A 15,179-nucleotide genomic window follows, 5' to 3' on the forward strand; every position below is an offset into this window, starting at 1 on the left:
ACCGAGTGGGTCGGCTCTGCCCGTAGAAGCGGTGCTCCAGCTCGAGGCAGAGGCCGCGCAGCCGGGCGCACAGCGACGCCATGAAGCCAGCCTCCACCCACGCCACGTTGGCCTCCGTTTCCGCCCCCACGTATAGCAGCACCGGGCCCCCCGCCTCGTGGTGTGCCGTGTTCCGGAAGAACCGCTGCAAACAGATGCCTCGATTATTCCGCGGTAGCAGTGCATTATACTCTCTGTACATCAAACCATCACGAAAATTTTTGGGAAAGCTATCCAAGCGTCAGGTAAGTCACTACTAGCAACCTGAACTGTATGGCGCTATGTACCTTGTAAAAGCGACCGTCGGGATTTACTACTTAAATACCCTTCCCAACCAGAAGCAATGACATTTAGCATGTCGGACTTCCACCGCCGTGTTACAAATAAGTTTCATAAATATACGTAACGGTGATGCAGGGTGTTAGAAAAAGGGCTCCCTAGTTTTAATTATAAATTTAATGGAGAAATTAATGAAAAATTACATCAGTGAGTACATATAATGAAAGAGAATTCCTTCAAGTTTTGTTTTAATGTTAGTAGACTCAACGAGGAATCCATCTGTTGCCCTGCACACGTCGAGACGATATTCCATTTTTCGCCACGTATTCACCAACATTTCGGGTGTAACTGTACCAACCGCCGCGACGATCTTTTCCCGTGAATCATTGATTTCTCCGATCTTTCCGCTGTGCACAACATTTTTTATGTGGCCCCAAGAGGAAACGTCCAGTGGGTTTAAGTCTGGGCTTCGTGGTGGCCAAGGTATTGGGCCAGCCCTGCATATCCACCTTCCTGGAAAGCGAGTATCAAGAGCCGCATGCACATGGTTACTGTAATGAGGTGGGGCACTCCTAATTGTTCACTACGTCTGGCCAATGACTTCTTCGGGCTACGAACACACGAAACACGGATCTCTTCAACATCATCTTCAGAAGTTCTCGGTCTACCTGGTTATTTTTCTTTTAAAACACTACCGGTTTCCTTGAAAGACGTTAGCCAATGACGGATAATGTTTGCTGTAGGTTGTACACCACCATATTGACGTCAAAAATTACGTTGCACTGATATAAATGACTGAATTTTCAGAAGCCAAATAACACATTGCTCTTTCTGTTGCGTAGTAGACATTGTTGCTGAGTTGCTCTGCACTGCATTGCACTCATGCCTGGACTAAACTGAGGGAACAGAGGAAAAAAACAGCATTGGTGCCGTCTCAAGGTCAAGCAGTCCTGTCAACTGCGGGGGAGCCAAACTTGGAGAGTTGAATCAAAAACCACAAACAAGAATAGTATATGTCACCTTGTACATATTCTAGGACACATTAAAACTAGGGAGTTCTTTTTCAAACACCGTGTATTTTACTCCTATGTGCTCAACATTGAAACTGAAGTAAGAAAAGTAAGATTTTTGTTCATACAATGACTGGAGGATAGAAATAGGTATAGTCAATGATTTAGTACCGTGCAGCACTATGTTTACATGTTTATAGTATGTTATTGTAATTAGAAAACATTCGTGTTCCCATTCATACTAACAACGGTATTAATAATGCAACAAATAACATTATAATTAATGTCCAATGATGTTGTACAGGTAACAGTATTCTGTAATTATATCCTATTTGTGAAATGTTATCCGAAGAATTCGTGAAGGGAAATAAAATGAACGTTAGTGCCAAATAACGTTACTGATGCAAATTTGTCTTTCCATTTGCAACTAATCACTCACAGCGTGTTGTTAAAATAGGTTTAAAGTGATTTAAAAACACAGCTTCGTCGAAATCATTTTTTAATTGCCTAAATATTGGTTTTCGTCGCATTTCTTTGTGTGTTTATTATAAGTTGCTCGTTATGACGGTATGCCGCTTCAAGGCAACAGCGCATTGAAGATTCAGGAAGAAATCATCGAGAACCTGCACTTTACTAAATCCCTTGCTTGACTTTCTTGATCAAACGCATTATTCAAGTGAATGTCATAAATTTGCGGCAGGCTGGTATCGTTTCTGTCTGCCTTTGAGTCTCGGTAGTGATTTTACGTTTAGTAATCCATGGCGATAAACCTCTTCTTGCGACAGCTCAATACATGTGACATGTCAAGCCACACGTTTTCTACGAACATTGCAAGCATACATCGCTATATCCAAAGCACAGACAGTCATTGACTGTCAGCAACAGACTGTTACTGCTTGACTTTTCTTAACAAGAAATAACGTCTTTGTCCTACTCCGTGCAGTTTCCTTTCAAACATTAGAAAAATGTTCACAGCAAGCCTTTAAGAAATAACATCATAAACTTTATTCATACACCGATCAACTGAAGTATTTCTTCTGTTACCGATGGTTTCTTCACAGTTTCTTTCTTTGCACCTATGTTTTTCCTTCCAGCTTCTGTGATTGCTCTTATTAGAGATGTCCATTCCTCTTCAACTGTACTCCCTACTGAGCTATTCCTTATTGTTGTATCTCCTTATTCCTTACTACTTCCGTATCCCACTTCTTTGCGTATTTTTCTTCCTGATTAATGTCTTAAACTTCAGCCTACTCTCCATCACTACTGTATTGTGACCGGAGACTATATCTGATTCTGGGTACGCCTTACAATACAGTATCTGATTTCGAAATCTCTGTCTGTTCATGATGCAATCTAACTAAAACCTTCCCGTGTCACCCCGCCTTTTCCTAGTGTACTTCGTCCTCTTGTGATTACTGAACAGAGTATTTGCTATTAGTAGCTGCAATTTATCAAAGAACTCAATTAATCTTGCTCCTCTCTCATTTCTTGTAGCAAGTCCATATTCTCCTGTAATCTTTTCTTCTACTGCTTCCCCTACAACTTCATTCTAGTCCCCCACGCCTATTAGATTTTCATCTTCTCTTGCGTACTGTATTACCGTTTTAGTATCCTCATATACTTTCTCTGCTTCATGTTCAGCTTGCGACTTCGGCATGTATACTTGAACTATCTTTTTCGGTGTTGGTTTGCTGTCGATTCTGATGCGAACAACCTATCACTGAACTGTTCACAGTAACACACTCTCTGCCTTCCTTCTTATTCATAACGAATACTACCCGTTGTACCATTTTCTACTGCTGTTGATATTACCCTAAACGCATCTGACCAGAAATCCTTGTCTTCTTTCCATTTCACTTCACTGACACCTACCATATCTAGATCAAGACCTTGCATTTCCCTTTTCAGATGTTCAAGCTTGTGACATTCCACGCCCTGATTCGTATAACATTACCTTTTCGTTGATTATTCAATTTTTTTCTCATGGTCACATCCGCTTCGGCAGTCCCCTCCCGGAGATCCGAATGGGGGCTATTGCTGAATCTTTTGCCAATGGAGAGATCATCATGACACTTTTTCACTTATAGGCCATTTGTCCTGTGGATACAGATTGCGCCTCTTTAATGCAGTGATTTCTATTGCCTTCTGCGTCCTCATGCCGTTGATCATAGCTGATTCTTCCACCGACAGCGGCAGTTTCCCATCCCAGGTATAAGAGAGTGCCCTGAACCTTGACCAATCCTCCCCCACCAATTCCGATTATTAATCAGAATTTAAGAAGTGGAGCGTTTCGAACCGGGACAGAGGTCGTTTTGGTCACTGATCAAAGACGCTACCCCTAGACCATGGGTGCCTTCGTTATATGAAGGAAGAATTTATTCTTGTAACAGGTGCGTGCTCTAAAGTGGTACTGCAGTCTTGTGCAGTCAGTTACTTGCGTTTGTGACCAGAACCAAGCAAACAATCGTTAATCAAGTAATGATGATTGAAACTATTTGCCCGACTACCACATGGTGCATGATGCAGACGACAGGAGCCTGTAGCCATGCATAATTGAGGGCATTAGTGCAGTAACCCGATACATTCACGTTTCAGCGAAAAAAAGATTTTACTACCACTTCATAGTTTGGAGGCTGATCTATCGTACTGTACAAGAATGAGATCTGTGCATGGGACCGGTTCAGAATAGGAAATGGACTTGTGGACGTTAAGAGTTCAGGGCAACAACCGTACATTTCCAGAGCTTGCCTTGTCATTCCACTAAACAATACTCAGATTATGGTATGTTAAATACGTGCAAGAAGGTCACTGTGTTCGACGTTGCATGAGATCTATTTTTAAACATCTCATCCCGTCTAAAAAAGCTCTGTAGCTTCAACATTACGAGTGCTGATAATGAGAAGAAACTTCTTTGAGTACTCTACTGAATAGAATGTGTATAGTGACGGAAAAAAAAACTCAGCTACAAGAAGACGTTGTGCGACATAAACGGAAGTTGACAGTCGTGTTTATACATCTGGAAGATGATGTTTATTCAGATTTCGCGCCCGTCGCATAAGATTGGCACAAGTAGCGCCACTATGAGGATGAAAGTCAGGTTTGCTTTAAATACACGCCGTAATGACAGCGTTAGTTATCTCTGAGATTCTAAGTGGTGAGTTGATGTTAATGAAGAATGCCTTTAAAGTGAGAAACACGCCGTTATAAAGAACTCACTGGTTTCGAGCAAGATAGACTGCCAAAACCCAAAGTGTGCAGCCAATTGATAAATGTGAAAAAATGTGATAATGTTGTCAAACATAGACTGCCATACCTCAATAAGAGGCAGTGTTTGAAACTGAAGAAACTGAAATCCTTTTGAGTGTTTTATGTGTTTAAATTTGTGTCGGAAATGAACTGCCGTAAAACTCAAAGTGGGCAGTCAAACGTCTGATGTATAGTGTATATACAGTGTTGAAATGTTTGTTAACACGGACTGCCAGATGCTATTGAAAGCAGGAAAATTATTTGATTATTATATTGGTTAGTGTTGTATGCGTTTTGATGTGGTTATCAAAGAAGGACTGTCTGTTTCAAATAAGGGCAACGAGCAAAGAATGCTAGGTTCAATTTAAATATTTTTGTATGATTATGCAAATATCAAAGAATGGACTGCTATTATTAGGAGCAGCATTGAAAGTTTCTTGCTTACTAACTTTAAAATTATGCACGAACAGTGTTAAAAAGTCTTGTGATATTGTTAGGTGTATATTTCTGTATATGTACTTACAGTTTTTGAATGCTTCGAACATGATACTCGATAGTCTTGGCAATACAGAAAAAGTTTTGATTGCTACTCAACTTATTGTTTCACAAAATAAATGATAGGTGTAAAGAAATGAATATTGAAGCTTATGTCTTGTTTTGGTAATAATGTGTTTTTTAGTGTGTTTTGTGATGTGTTTTTTTTTCATGCCCAACTCTGGTTGGATTGATTATTTCTTTCATTGCTTGACACCATTTAGGTGCTATTGGTGTTTCATTGATGTATCCCTAACAGAAAACATCAATGAACCATGGGGCATATGTAATACCTATTTTCGACCTATTTTGTATCTGTATCGATATTTCTATGTAAATTTGTAGTGTTGCTTATGTAGAGTGTTGTTTCTGTCTTGGAAATTCTTGGAGTATGTATACATATTTCAGTTACGTGAATTTTTGAACGATGTTGTCTAATCTGTGCTCGTGGATTTAACTAACTACTGGAATGATTGTTATATACTGAACTGTAAATGAATTGGTCCATAGTTAGGGAACGTAGGGTTGAATGTAAAAGATGAGGGGAAACCCCGCAGCTACGGAAGTAGCCTGGCGGAGTGGAAAAAGTGTTGTTGGTGAGAAAGTGGCTACTCGTCCATTGTGATGGGTAAGGAGTCCGAGCGGAGCAGTACTGTGGTTAACATCTTGCTAGCAGTAGCGGATCATTGTGGCTCATATTCTTGAAGTTTTGAGGTCAGAGAAGCTTAAGAGCAGTATTTATGGGATTTGGATGATGCATTTGGTGATACTATTATCATGGCATGGTTTTGGTCTTTTAAAAATATAATTCTGATGCCGAGAAGGTAGAGGCGCCTTGCCACGGTTCGCACGGCTCTTCCCGTCGGAGGTTCGAGTCCTCCCTCTGGCAGGGGTGTGTGTGTGTTGTCTTTAACGTAAGTTAGTTTAACTTAGATTAAGTAGTGTGTAAGCCTAGGGGCCCATGACTTCAGCAGTTTGGTCCAACCAATACGAGCTTACCACCAAGTAACCAAGTCATGACTGCATCGCCGCCATGTTAACAGCCACTGCAAATTACCGCCACCAGTACCACCAGCCTACCACTAAATTGTTTTTATTTGGCACTCTGTAAATGGACCAGGTATATGTGAAATTTGGTTGATTTTAATAAAAATCGTGGTGTTGCTAAAAACTCTATCTTACCCGCGTGATTTTCCCAAGTCACAAATATAGACAGGAATGCTATACTAGTGAATTTAATTCTGAGTGTCCTAATTTTGTTATAGAAAGCCTTATTAGGCAACTATAAAAGTAGATGTGATTGCTTTCAAATGTGTAAAGTTATAGTGTTTAAAGTTCAGTTTTATAGTTTGAAAAGCACTCCATTCACAGTGCATTTTTAAATCAATCTGCGGTCATTTTCTTAAATAATTTGCCTTACTTGAAAAGCTGCCTGAAAATAGTAAAGTTGATCTGAAGTGAAAAGATTATCAGTGGTTGCATTTATGCGTTTTGATCAGAACCGCAAAGTTTTATCGGTGTTCATTGCATGACAAAGTGTTAGAACTTGAAGGTAATGTTGTGTTGACATTAGCAAAGCCAACTATATTTTGAGTAGGTTAAAAGACTGCTAATCAAAGCACATTTGTCATTTAAAAAGTTATAGTTTGTGGTGCTTTTCTTAATTAATAATTATTAATGAGAATACTTACCATTTATCATACATGCTTGGGTAGTTTTGTTAATGATCATGGTTCTTCAAGTTTAACACCCCTCGCGTACTAGGCTAGTTAGTTAATGAAACGCCGGCCGTGCGGTTCTAGGCGCTACAGTCTGGAACCGAGCGACCGCTACGGTCGCAGGTTCGAATCCTGCCTTGGGCATGGATGTGTGTGATGTCCTTAGGTTAGTTAGGTTTAATTAGTTCTAAGTTCTAGGCGACTGGTGACTTCAGAAGTTAAGTCGCATAGTGCTCAGAGCCATTTGAACCATTTTTAGTTAATGAAACTAAACAAAGGCTCCTTCAGAGCCAATGTAGTTGGTTAGAATTCTGTTTAATTGCTTCAAAACGAGTTTAAGAAGGAAATATTTACTATCTTAGCTATTCTAATGCAAGTTGGTTAATGCACAGACATAGAGACCCTATACTAATCAGTGATGTTAAAGAATATGATCATTAAAAGACCCTCGCTTTAAATCAGAATCATTGTATTCTCTTCCCTGTTTAATATTGCTACTAGTTTCAGATGTGTTGGTGATAGGTTCTATAAACTGTTACATCTAGTTCATTTAAGATATGTGTTGTTGAGAGGCTTATGTTACTGTTTGCTATATCATCGGTTCAAATGGCTCTGAGAACTATGGGACTTAACATCTGAGGTTATTAGTCCCCTAGAACTTAGAACTAGTTAAACCTAACTAACCTAAGGACATCACACACAGACATGCCCGGGGCAGGATTCGAACCTGCGACCGTAGCGGTCACGAGGTTCCAGACTGAAGCGTGCTATATCATTGGCCATTTATTTGTCTGGCCTTAAAGTTAGTAATACATTTATCTGCAAGGTTAGGTTACTGTGTTGTAGTGTGAACAGAGTTCAGTGTGTGTGTGTAAAGCAAGGTTAGGTTAACCTTAGTACTGCCTTCTGCTTTTTAGATTGCTTGACACAAGAAGGCCCCATTAGACTTGCGACGATATTAACACGTAATGTTACAAATTGCTTTTGTGCTGGGAGAACGTCTGCTCCTGACCCACCTGTTTACTGTTGGTTATACTCTGCTGGAGTTTTTCGGAATTCTGTTTCGCTTTAGGCTGAGAAGTGGATGCGCTTGCAGATTGTGAGGTATGTTTACCCTGAATGAGAAATTAATTGATCTTTGTCATCAGTAGTGGCCTGTCTATCGGAGTTCATACTTCACAGTTATGTAGTGATAAGTTAGAAACGCAATGAGAGTTAAGTAATGTAATACCCGTTATACGATGAATATCTGCACAAAATTTGAAAAATATCGGAATGATGCTTCATGGTGTAACACTTTCAACGTCCATCTGTGTATATTTGATGTGTGTTTCACTTTCCTAGTGAATGCAGCTGCAAAGCTATCCACAGCATTTGTAAATGGTTACAATGTCGATAAATCGTCAGAAAAAACGTTGAAGTTGTTATTTCAGTTGAAATATGGGCAAAAATATAAGCCTAGTAATAGTATGGGCATTAAAACATGTAGAACAAATTATTATATCAAGGAATCGAATGAAAGATGTAGTCAGTGAAAGAGCTTCTTGGGTACCTTTCGACTGGACCGCTAGATTAGAGCTCATTGTTTGTTCCTATCAGTTTGTAAGGCAGGTTTCCACTAATAAGTGTACTGAATATATCCAAGAGATGAAATTCCTACTGAGCGGCACATAAAACGTATAATTCTTGGAGATTCTGGAAAATATATACTTAGGCACTGATACCTTACAGTACAGATGGACTAAGGACTCAGGGGTGAAAAAAATTCTGTCTCTACCAGACATCTGATAAAGATATTAATTTTCAGCAGTGCATAGCAGGTGGAATCGTAGAGATACCCAATTAACTATTTAAGTTAAACAAAGAGATACTTCCAAGAAATCGTGTTAATGATCTGTTGAATTATTGTCAAGCATTCTTTTAAACTGAGTAATAGCCTCATAAATCCAAACTGGTATGTATGTACACCAGAAAAAAAGACACCCTTGCAAACATCACTTAGATATGGTGTAACATCACCTGTAGTCTTCATAAAGGTCTCCGTTCGTCAAGGAAAAGATTGTAAAAGTTTCTTCACGAATGCCACATCCAGTTGAAGCTACTTGCTGATTATTGGATCCCACAGACCTACCAAATCGCATAGATGTTGACTGTTTCAAACAATACCAGACATTTTCTATGGGATTACCATAAAGCCAATCGTGATGCGACAGAATGCCTGAGCGTTCGCTAAACCATGAACATATGTGTGAACTCATGTGAACACAGCTCTTGTCATCTTCCAAGATAGCGTATTCATCATGAAGATGTGGGAGAAAGGGCCACATCTGGTCACCAAGAATGACGAAATAATACTCCTGGTTCATGTTCACGGTAACCTGAAAGAGTGGATTTCAAGTCATACCTCCAGCCCAAACTACACCCTCCACGCACTCTGGGTTAAGCGCCCCATTGGCCAGCACAAAGTTGCTCCCTCCTCCTGCACGCCTTGCGATCACTGCCTCTCCTCCCCTCCTCATTCTCAACAGATTGTCACACACACATCGTCTCTGAAAGCCAGTCACGCCCTCCCTTCCCAGAAAAAGATATCTCGCACACACACTCACTAAACTACACCACCATTGGCGATTCCTCTCGATTCCCACTTCAGACAAAAAGCGAAATAAGTAACTAAAAAAGTAGTTTATTTTATTTTTACATTCATCGTTACATTATTGAACATAACTAATACCGCATTCTACCAAGGTAAATTTTAATTAAATGCAAAATTAAACATACTGTATCATTCAGAATAACAATATTAAATGCCAGTCAAAAGTTCTCAATTTTTTACAAAGTTCCTTGAGTCACCTTCAAAGTACTCTCTATTACATGTGATGCACTTTTACTACTGTTTGAAGCATGTCTGGACTTCTTCAACTTTGATATCGCCAGTGCTCTTTCTGAAGCTGTTTTTACTGCTTCCACATCATTGCAACGCTTCCCTTTACAGTTTTTTTCATTTGTGGGAATAGAAAAAAGTCAGAATGGGTAAGAGCTTGCGGATACGGCGGGTGGGGTACGACAGACCATCCCTGAAATGACAAAATAGTGGGTCACTCATAATGCTGCATGTGCGGGGGTGTTTTCGTGATGAATGAACCAGTCACCTGATCCCCAAAGTTCCGCATATTTCCTCCACACATACCCTCGCAGATGCCTTAATAATTCCAAATAAAATTGCTACCAGGAGATGTAAATTCCCAATGCACAATTTCACGAACGCCAGAAAAGACAATGTCTTCGTCTTTACATTCGACCACACTTGCCTTGCTTTTTTTTGGCCTGGGAGAGTTGGGAGTTGTCCATTGATTTGTCATTTGCTTGGTTTCTGGGCCATACCCTAACATCAACTCTTATCACCTGTAATGATTTTGTTCAAAAATTTTGGATCACTTTCAGTCGCTGTTTTCAAGTCCTGGCGCACATTCATATGCATGTTTTTTTTCTCCTGTGTGAGAAGGCGTGGAACAAATTTAGCGGCAACATGCCGCATGTGCAAATCCTGACACAAAATCCGCTGGCACGAGCTCCAACTCATTCCTGTCTGTACTGAAATTTGGTCGGTCGTGAAACGACGATCCTCATTGACTTTTTGGCGGATTTTCTCGATATTTTCCTGGTTTTGCGATGTTGCAGGGCGTTCAGAACGATGTTGTTGTTCAACACTCATCTCACCATTTCTAAAGAGCCCATAACAGTCGAAAACTTTTGTGTGGCTCATAGTATTTCCCTGGAAAGCCTCTTGAAGCATTTGGTGTGTCTCCGTTGCCGATTTTCAAAGTAGGAAACAAAATTTCACAAACACTCTTTGTTCTTTTAAAGTTGCCAGAACGACTTCGCAAGCGTAACACATTGACCCACACGCTGATGCCATCTGCACATTTGATACCAGGACGCGTAATCTAACGTGATCTGTGCCATACAACAAGACAACAAATGGTTCAAATGGCTCTGAGCACTGTGGGACTTAACATCTGAGGTCATCAGTCCCCTAGAACTAGAACTACTTAAACCTAACTAACCTAAGGACATCACACACATCCGTGCCCGAGGCAGGGTTCGAACCTGCAACCGCAGCGGTCGCGCGGTTCCAGACTGAAGCGCCTAGAATCGCTCGGCCACACGGGCCGGCAACAAGACAACAAAATATTCGTTGAGATGAGTTGCGTTTACTGTTTACTGGAATGTGCCACCGACAGAAAAGCGAGGTTTCACCTGTTTTAGTATAAAGTATGTGATTTTTATTACAATGCTTTTTTCATGCTGTTGAAATATCAGTAGTTAATATTATTCTTACCATGTCACTGTAATACACGGGCTAAGAGTACCGTCTGGCAGCTTATTACACACGGATGGCTGCATGCGATCAGGTTGTATTTCGGCTCATGGAATGTTTCATCGCAGCCGTCCCGCACTGCAGCCGTATAACTCATTCAGTAATGGTGTCGCATGGTCACAATGTTACTCGCGGCTCGAACATCGGTTCCTCCGGTAACGTTTAACAGGGACGGACTGCCGAGTACAGAGCAGTATCTCTGAACGAGCAGTGGCACCGTACCAACGCGATCTTGACTGCAGTCTCTGAGGTGACAAACGTCGTGGGACAGCAACATGCACACATACAGATGGCGGTAGTATCGTGTCCACAAGGTATAAAATGGCAGTGTACTGGCGGAGCTGCCATTTGCACTCAGGTGATTCATCTGAAGAGGTTTCCGGCTTAATTATACTACTTCACGACGAGAATTAACGGTCTTTGAACGCGGAATGGTAGTTGCAGCTAGACGCATGGGGCATTCCATTTCGGAAATCGTCAGAGAATTCAATATTCTGAGATCAGATCAACAGTGTCAAGAGTGTGCCGAAAGTACCAAATTCCAGGCATTACCTCTCTCACCACGAACAGCGCAGTGACAGACGGCTTTCACTTAACGATCGAGAGCAGCGGCGTTTGCGTACAGTTGTCAGTGCTAACAAACAAGGAACACTGCGTGAAATAGCCGCAGAAATCAATGTGGGAGGTGCGACAAAGTTATCTTTTAGGACAGGGCGCCGAAATTTGGCGATAATGGGTTATGGCAGCAGACGACCGACGCGAGTGCCTTTGCTAGCAGCACCATATCCCCTGTAACGCCACTCCTGCGTTCGTGACCGTACCGGTTGGACCCTAGACGTGACCGTATCGGTTGGATCTCAGACGATTGAAAACCGCGGACTGGTCAGATGAGTCCCGATTTCACTTGGTAAGAGCTGATGGTAGGGTTAGAGTGTCGCGCAGTCCCATGAAGCCACGAACCCAAGTAGTGAAAAAAAAGTACTGTGCAAGCTGGTGATGACTTCATAGTGGTGTGGGCTCTGTTTAAACGGAATGGACTGGTTCTTTGGAGACCATTTACAGCCATTCATGGACCTCACGCTCCCAAGCAACGATGCAGTTTTTATGGATGACAATGCGCCATGTCACAGGGCCACAGTTGTCGCCGTTGGTTTGATTATTCTAGACAATTCGAGGGAATGATATGGCAACCCAAACTACCCGGCATGAATTCTATTGAACATTTATGGGCCATAAGCGAACGATCAGTTCATGCGCAAAATATTGCACCGGCAACTCTTTCGCTATTATGGACGGCTATAGAGGCAGCATGTCGCAATATTTCTGCAGAGGATTTCCAGCGAATTGTTGAGTCCGTGCCACGTCGAGCTGCTGCACTATGCCGGACAGGAGGTAGTCCGACACGTTATTAGAAGGTATCCCACGACTTTTGTCACCTCAGTGTGTAGCAGAGTCAAGTACAGAAATCTTACAGTCGACTTTGTGTGTAGCTACGCGTGATTGTCAACAACGAATAAAAAAAACAAATGTTTGTGTGGATGCAAGATTAACGAAGTTGAGCAGTGCGATATACGTGGTAAACATTATGTTTGTAAACGACAGTCAGAAACCTGAGAATACACGTGTAAGCAAAGAAATCGAACAATTAATTTACCAATTTGCAACTGCCGTCGTACTCGGGGAACTGATTGACAATACTATGTTGCTGCGCGGGGTAGCCGCGCGGTCTTGGGTGCCTTGTCACGGTCCGCGCGGCACCTCCTGTCGGAGGTTCGATCCTCCCTTAGGCATGGGTGTGTGTGTTGTCCTTAGCGTAGGTTAGTTTAAGTTAGATTTAGCAGTGCGTAAGCTTAGGAACTGATGACCTGAGCAGTTTGCTCCCATAAGATCTTACCACAAAATTCCAAAAATATTGTTATTTGTTGAAGAACCCCTGGATACATCGTTTACAATCCTAACACTTGAACAAAGCAGTTCTCAAAATGATTTCCTCAACCACATAAAACCTTTACAAAATATTGATACACCAGACTGTTTCATTGATTTCGGTGTATTTCATAGCCTACATGAAACACGAAAGTTTTTACGTGTTAATCTTAATTAACAGTTTAGCGCATTTACACTTAAGATACTTTCTTCTAATGTTTCCTTTCCTCCGGTTACGATTTTTCATGAACATCTTTCATTTCATTCCTAGTTCGCCATGGCGCAGCGAAGGAATTTTAAAAGTTTACTAGACATCTGTGTAGAGTCTGGACCGCTCCTTCTCGTCTATCTCCTCGGAGTTTCCCGTACATCGGGCGAAATCCCACTGGCGACTGCGGGCAGCAAACCACACTACGTATTGCTCCATAGACTTCTCGGAAACGTTTGTTGGCATACCCGGCACTACACTGCTATTAATACACTACTGCCCATTAAAATTGCTACACCACGAAGATGACGTGCTACATACGCGAATTTTAACCGACAGGAAGAAAATGCTGTGATATGCAAATGATTAGCTTTTCAGAGCGTTCACACAAGGTTGGCGCCAATGGCGACACCTACAACGTGCTGACATGAGGAAAGTTTCCAACCGATTTCTCATACGCAAACAGCAGTTGACCTGCGTTGCCTGGTGAAACGTTGTGGTGATGCCTCGTGTAAGGAGGAGAAATGCGTACCATCAAGTTTACAACTTTGATAAAGGTCGAATTGTAACCTATCGCGATTGCGGTTTATCGTATCGCGACATTGTTGCTCGCATTGGTCGAAATCCAGTGACTCTTAGCAGAATATGGAATCGGTGGGTTCAGGAGGGTAATACGGAACGCCGTGCTGGATCCCAACGGCCTCGTATCACTAGCAGTCGAGATGAGAGGCATCTTATCCGCATGGCTGTAACGGATCGTGCAGCCACGTCCCCATCCCTGAGTCAACAGATGGGGACGTTTGCAAGACAACAACCATCTGCACGAACAGTTCGACGACGTTTGCAGCAGCTTGGACTATCAGCTCGGAGACCATGGCTGCGGTTACCCTTGACGCTGCATCACAGACAGGAGCACCTACGATGGTGTACTCAACGACGAACCTGGGTGCACGAATGGCAAAACGTCATTTTTTTCGGATGAATCGAGGTTCTGTTTACAGCATCACGATGGTCGCATCCGTGTTTAGCGACATTGCAGTGATCGCACATTGGAAGCTTGGTTTTGTCATCGCCATACTGGCGTATCACCCGGCGTGATGGTATGGGGTGCCATTGGTAACACGTCTCGGTCACCTTTTGTTTCCATTGACAGCACTTTGAACACTGGACGCTACATTTCAGATGTGATACGACCCGTGGTTCTACCCTTCATTCGATCCCTGCGAAACCCTACATTTCAGCAGGATAATGCACGACCGCATGTTGCATGTCCTGTACGGGCCTTTCTGGATACAGAACATGTTCGACTGCTGCCCGGGCCAGCACATTCTCCAGATCTCTCACCAATTGAAAACGTCTGGTCAATGGTGGCCGAGCAACTGGCTCGTCACAATATGCCAGTCACTACTCTTGCTGAACTGTGGTATCGTGTTGAAGATGCATGGGCAGCTGTACCTGTACACGCCATCAAACCTCTGACTCAATGCCCAGGCGAATCAAGGCCGTTATTACGTCCAGAGGTGGTTGTTCTGGGTACTGATTTCTCAGGATCTATGCACCCAAATTGTGTGAAAGTGTAATCACATGTCAGTTCTAGTATAATATATTTGTCCAATGATTACCCGTTTATCATCAGCATTTCTTCTTGGTGTAGCAATTTTAATGGCCAGTAGTGTATACAGTCAGTCCAAATAAAGTCGCCAGCCTAGTTTTGAGCCATGAGACAATGTAAGGTGTCAGACAAATCCAACACCTTCCATGTAAACCCTGACATGATAGAAAATCCGGCAGTATGTCACATAGCTTCGAATAAATCCTGACATTAAATTAACCAAAGTAAT

The 15,179-nt window shown here is 42.0% G+C and overlaps 1 protein-coding gene across 1 annotated transcript in view; it reads right to left on the reverse strand.

The window, feature by feature from the left end:
- LOC124795776 (thymus-specific serine protease-like) overlaps positions 1-15,179 on the reverse strand; it is a 150,886-nt gene that overhangs the window by 120,885 nt on the left and 14,822 nt on the right. Inside the window, exon 3 of the mRNA XM_047259860.1 lies at positions 3-184. Within this exon, the coding sequence (XP_047115816.1) occupies positions 3-184 (182 nt within the window). The remainder of the gene's footprint in view (positions 1-2; positions 185-15,179) is intronic.

Source organism: Schistocerca piceifrons, chromosome 4 (genome assembly GCF_021461385.2).
Source record: "Schistocerca piceifrons isolate TAMUIC-IGC-003096 chromosome 4, iqSchPice1.1, whole genome shotgun sequence".
In the NCBI taxonomy this organism is placed as follows: Eukaryota; Metazoa; Arthropoda; class Insecta; order Orthoptera; family Acrididae; genus Schistocerca; species Schistocerca piceifrons.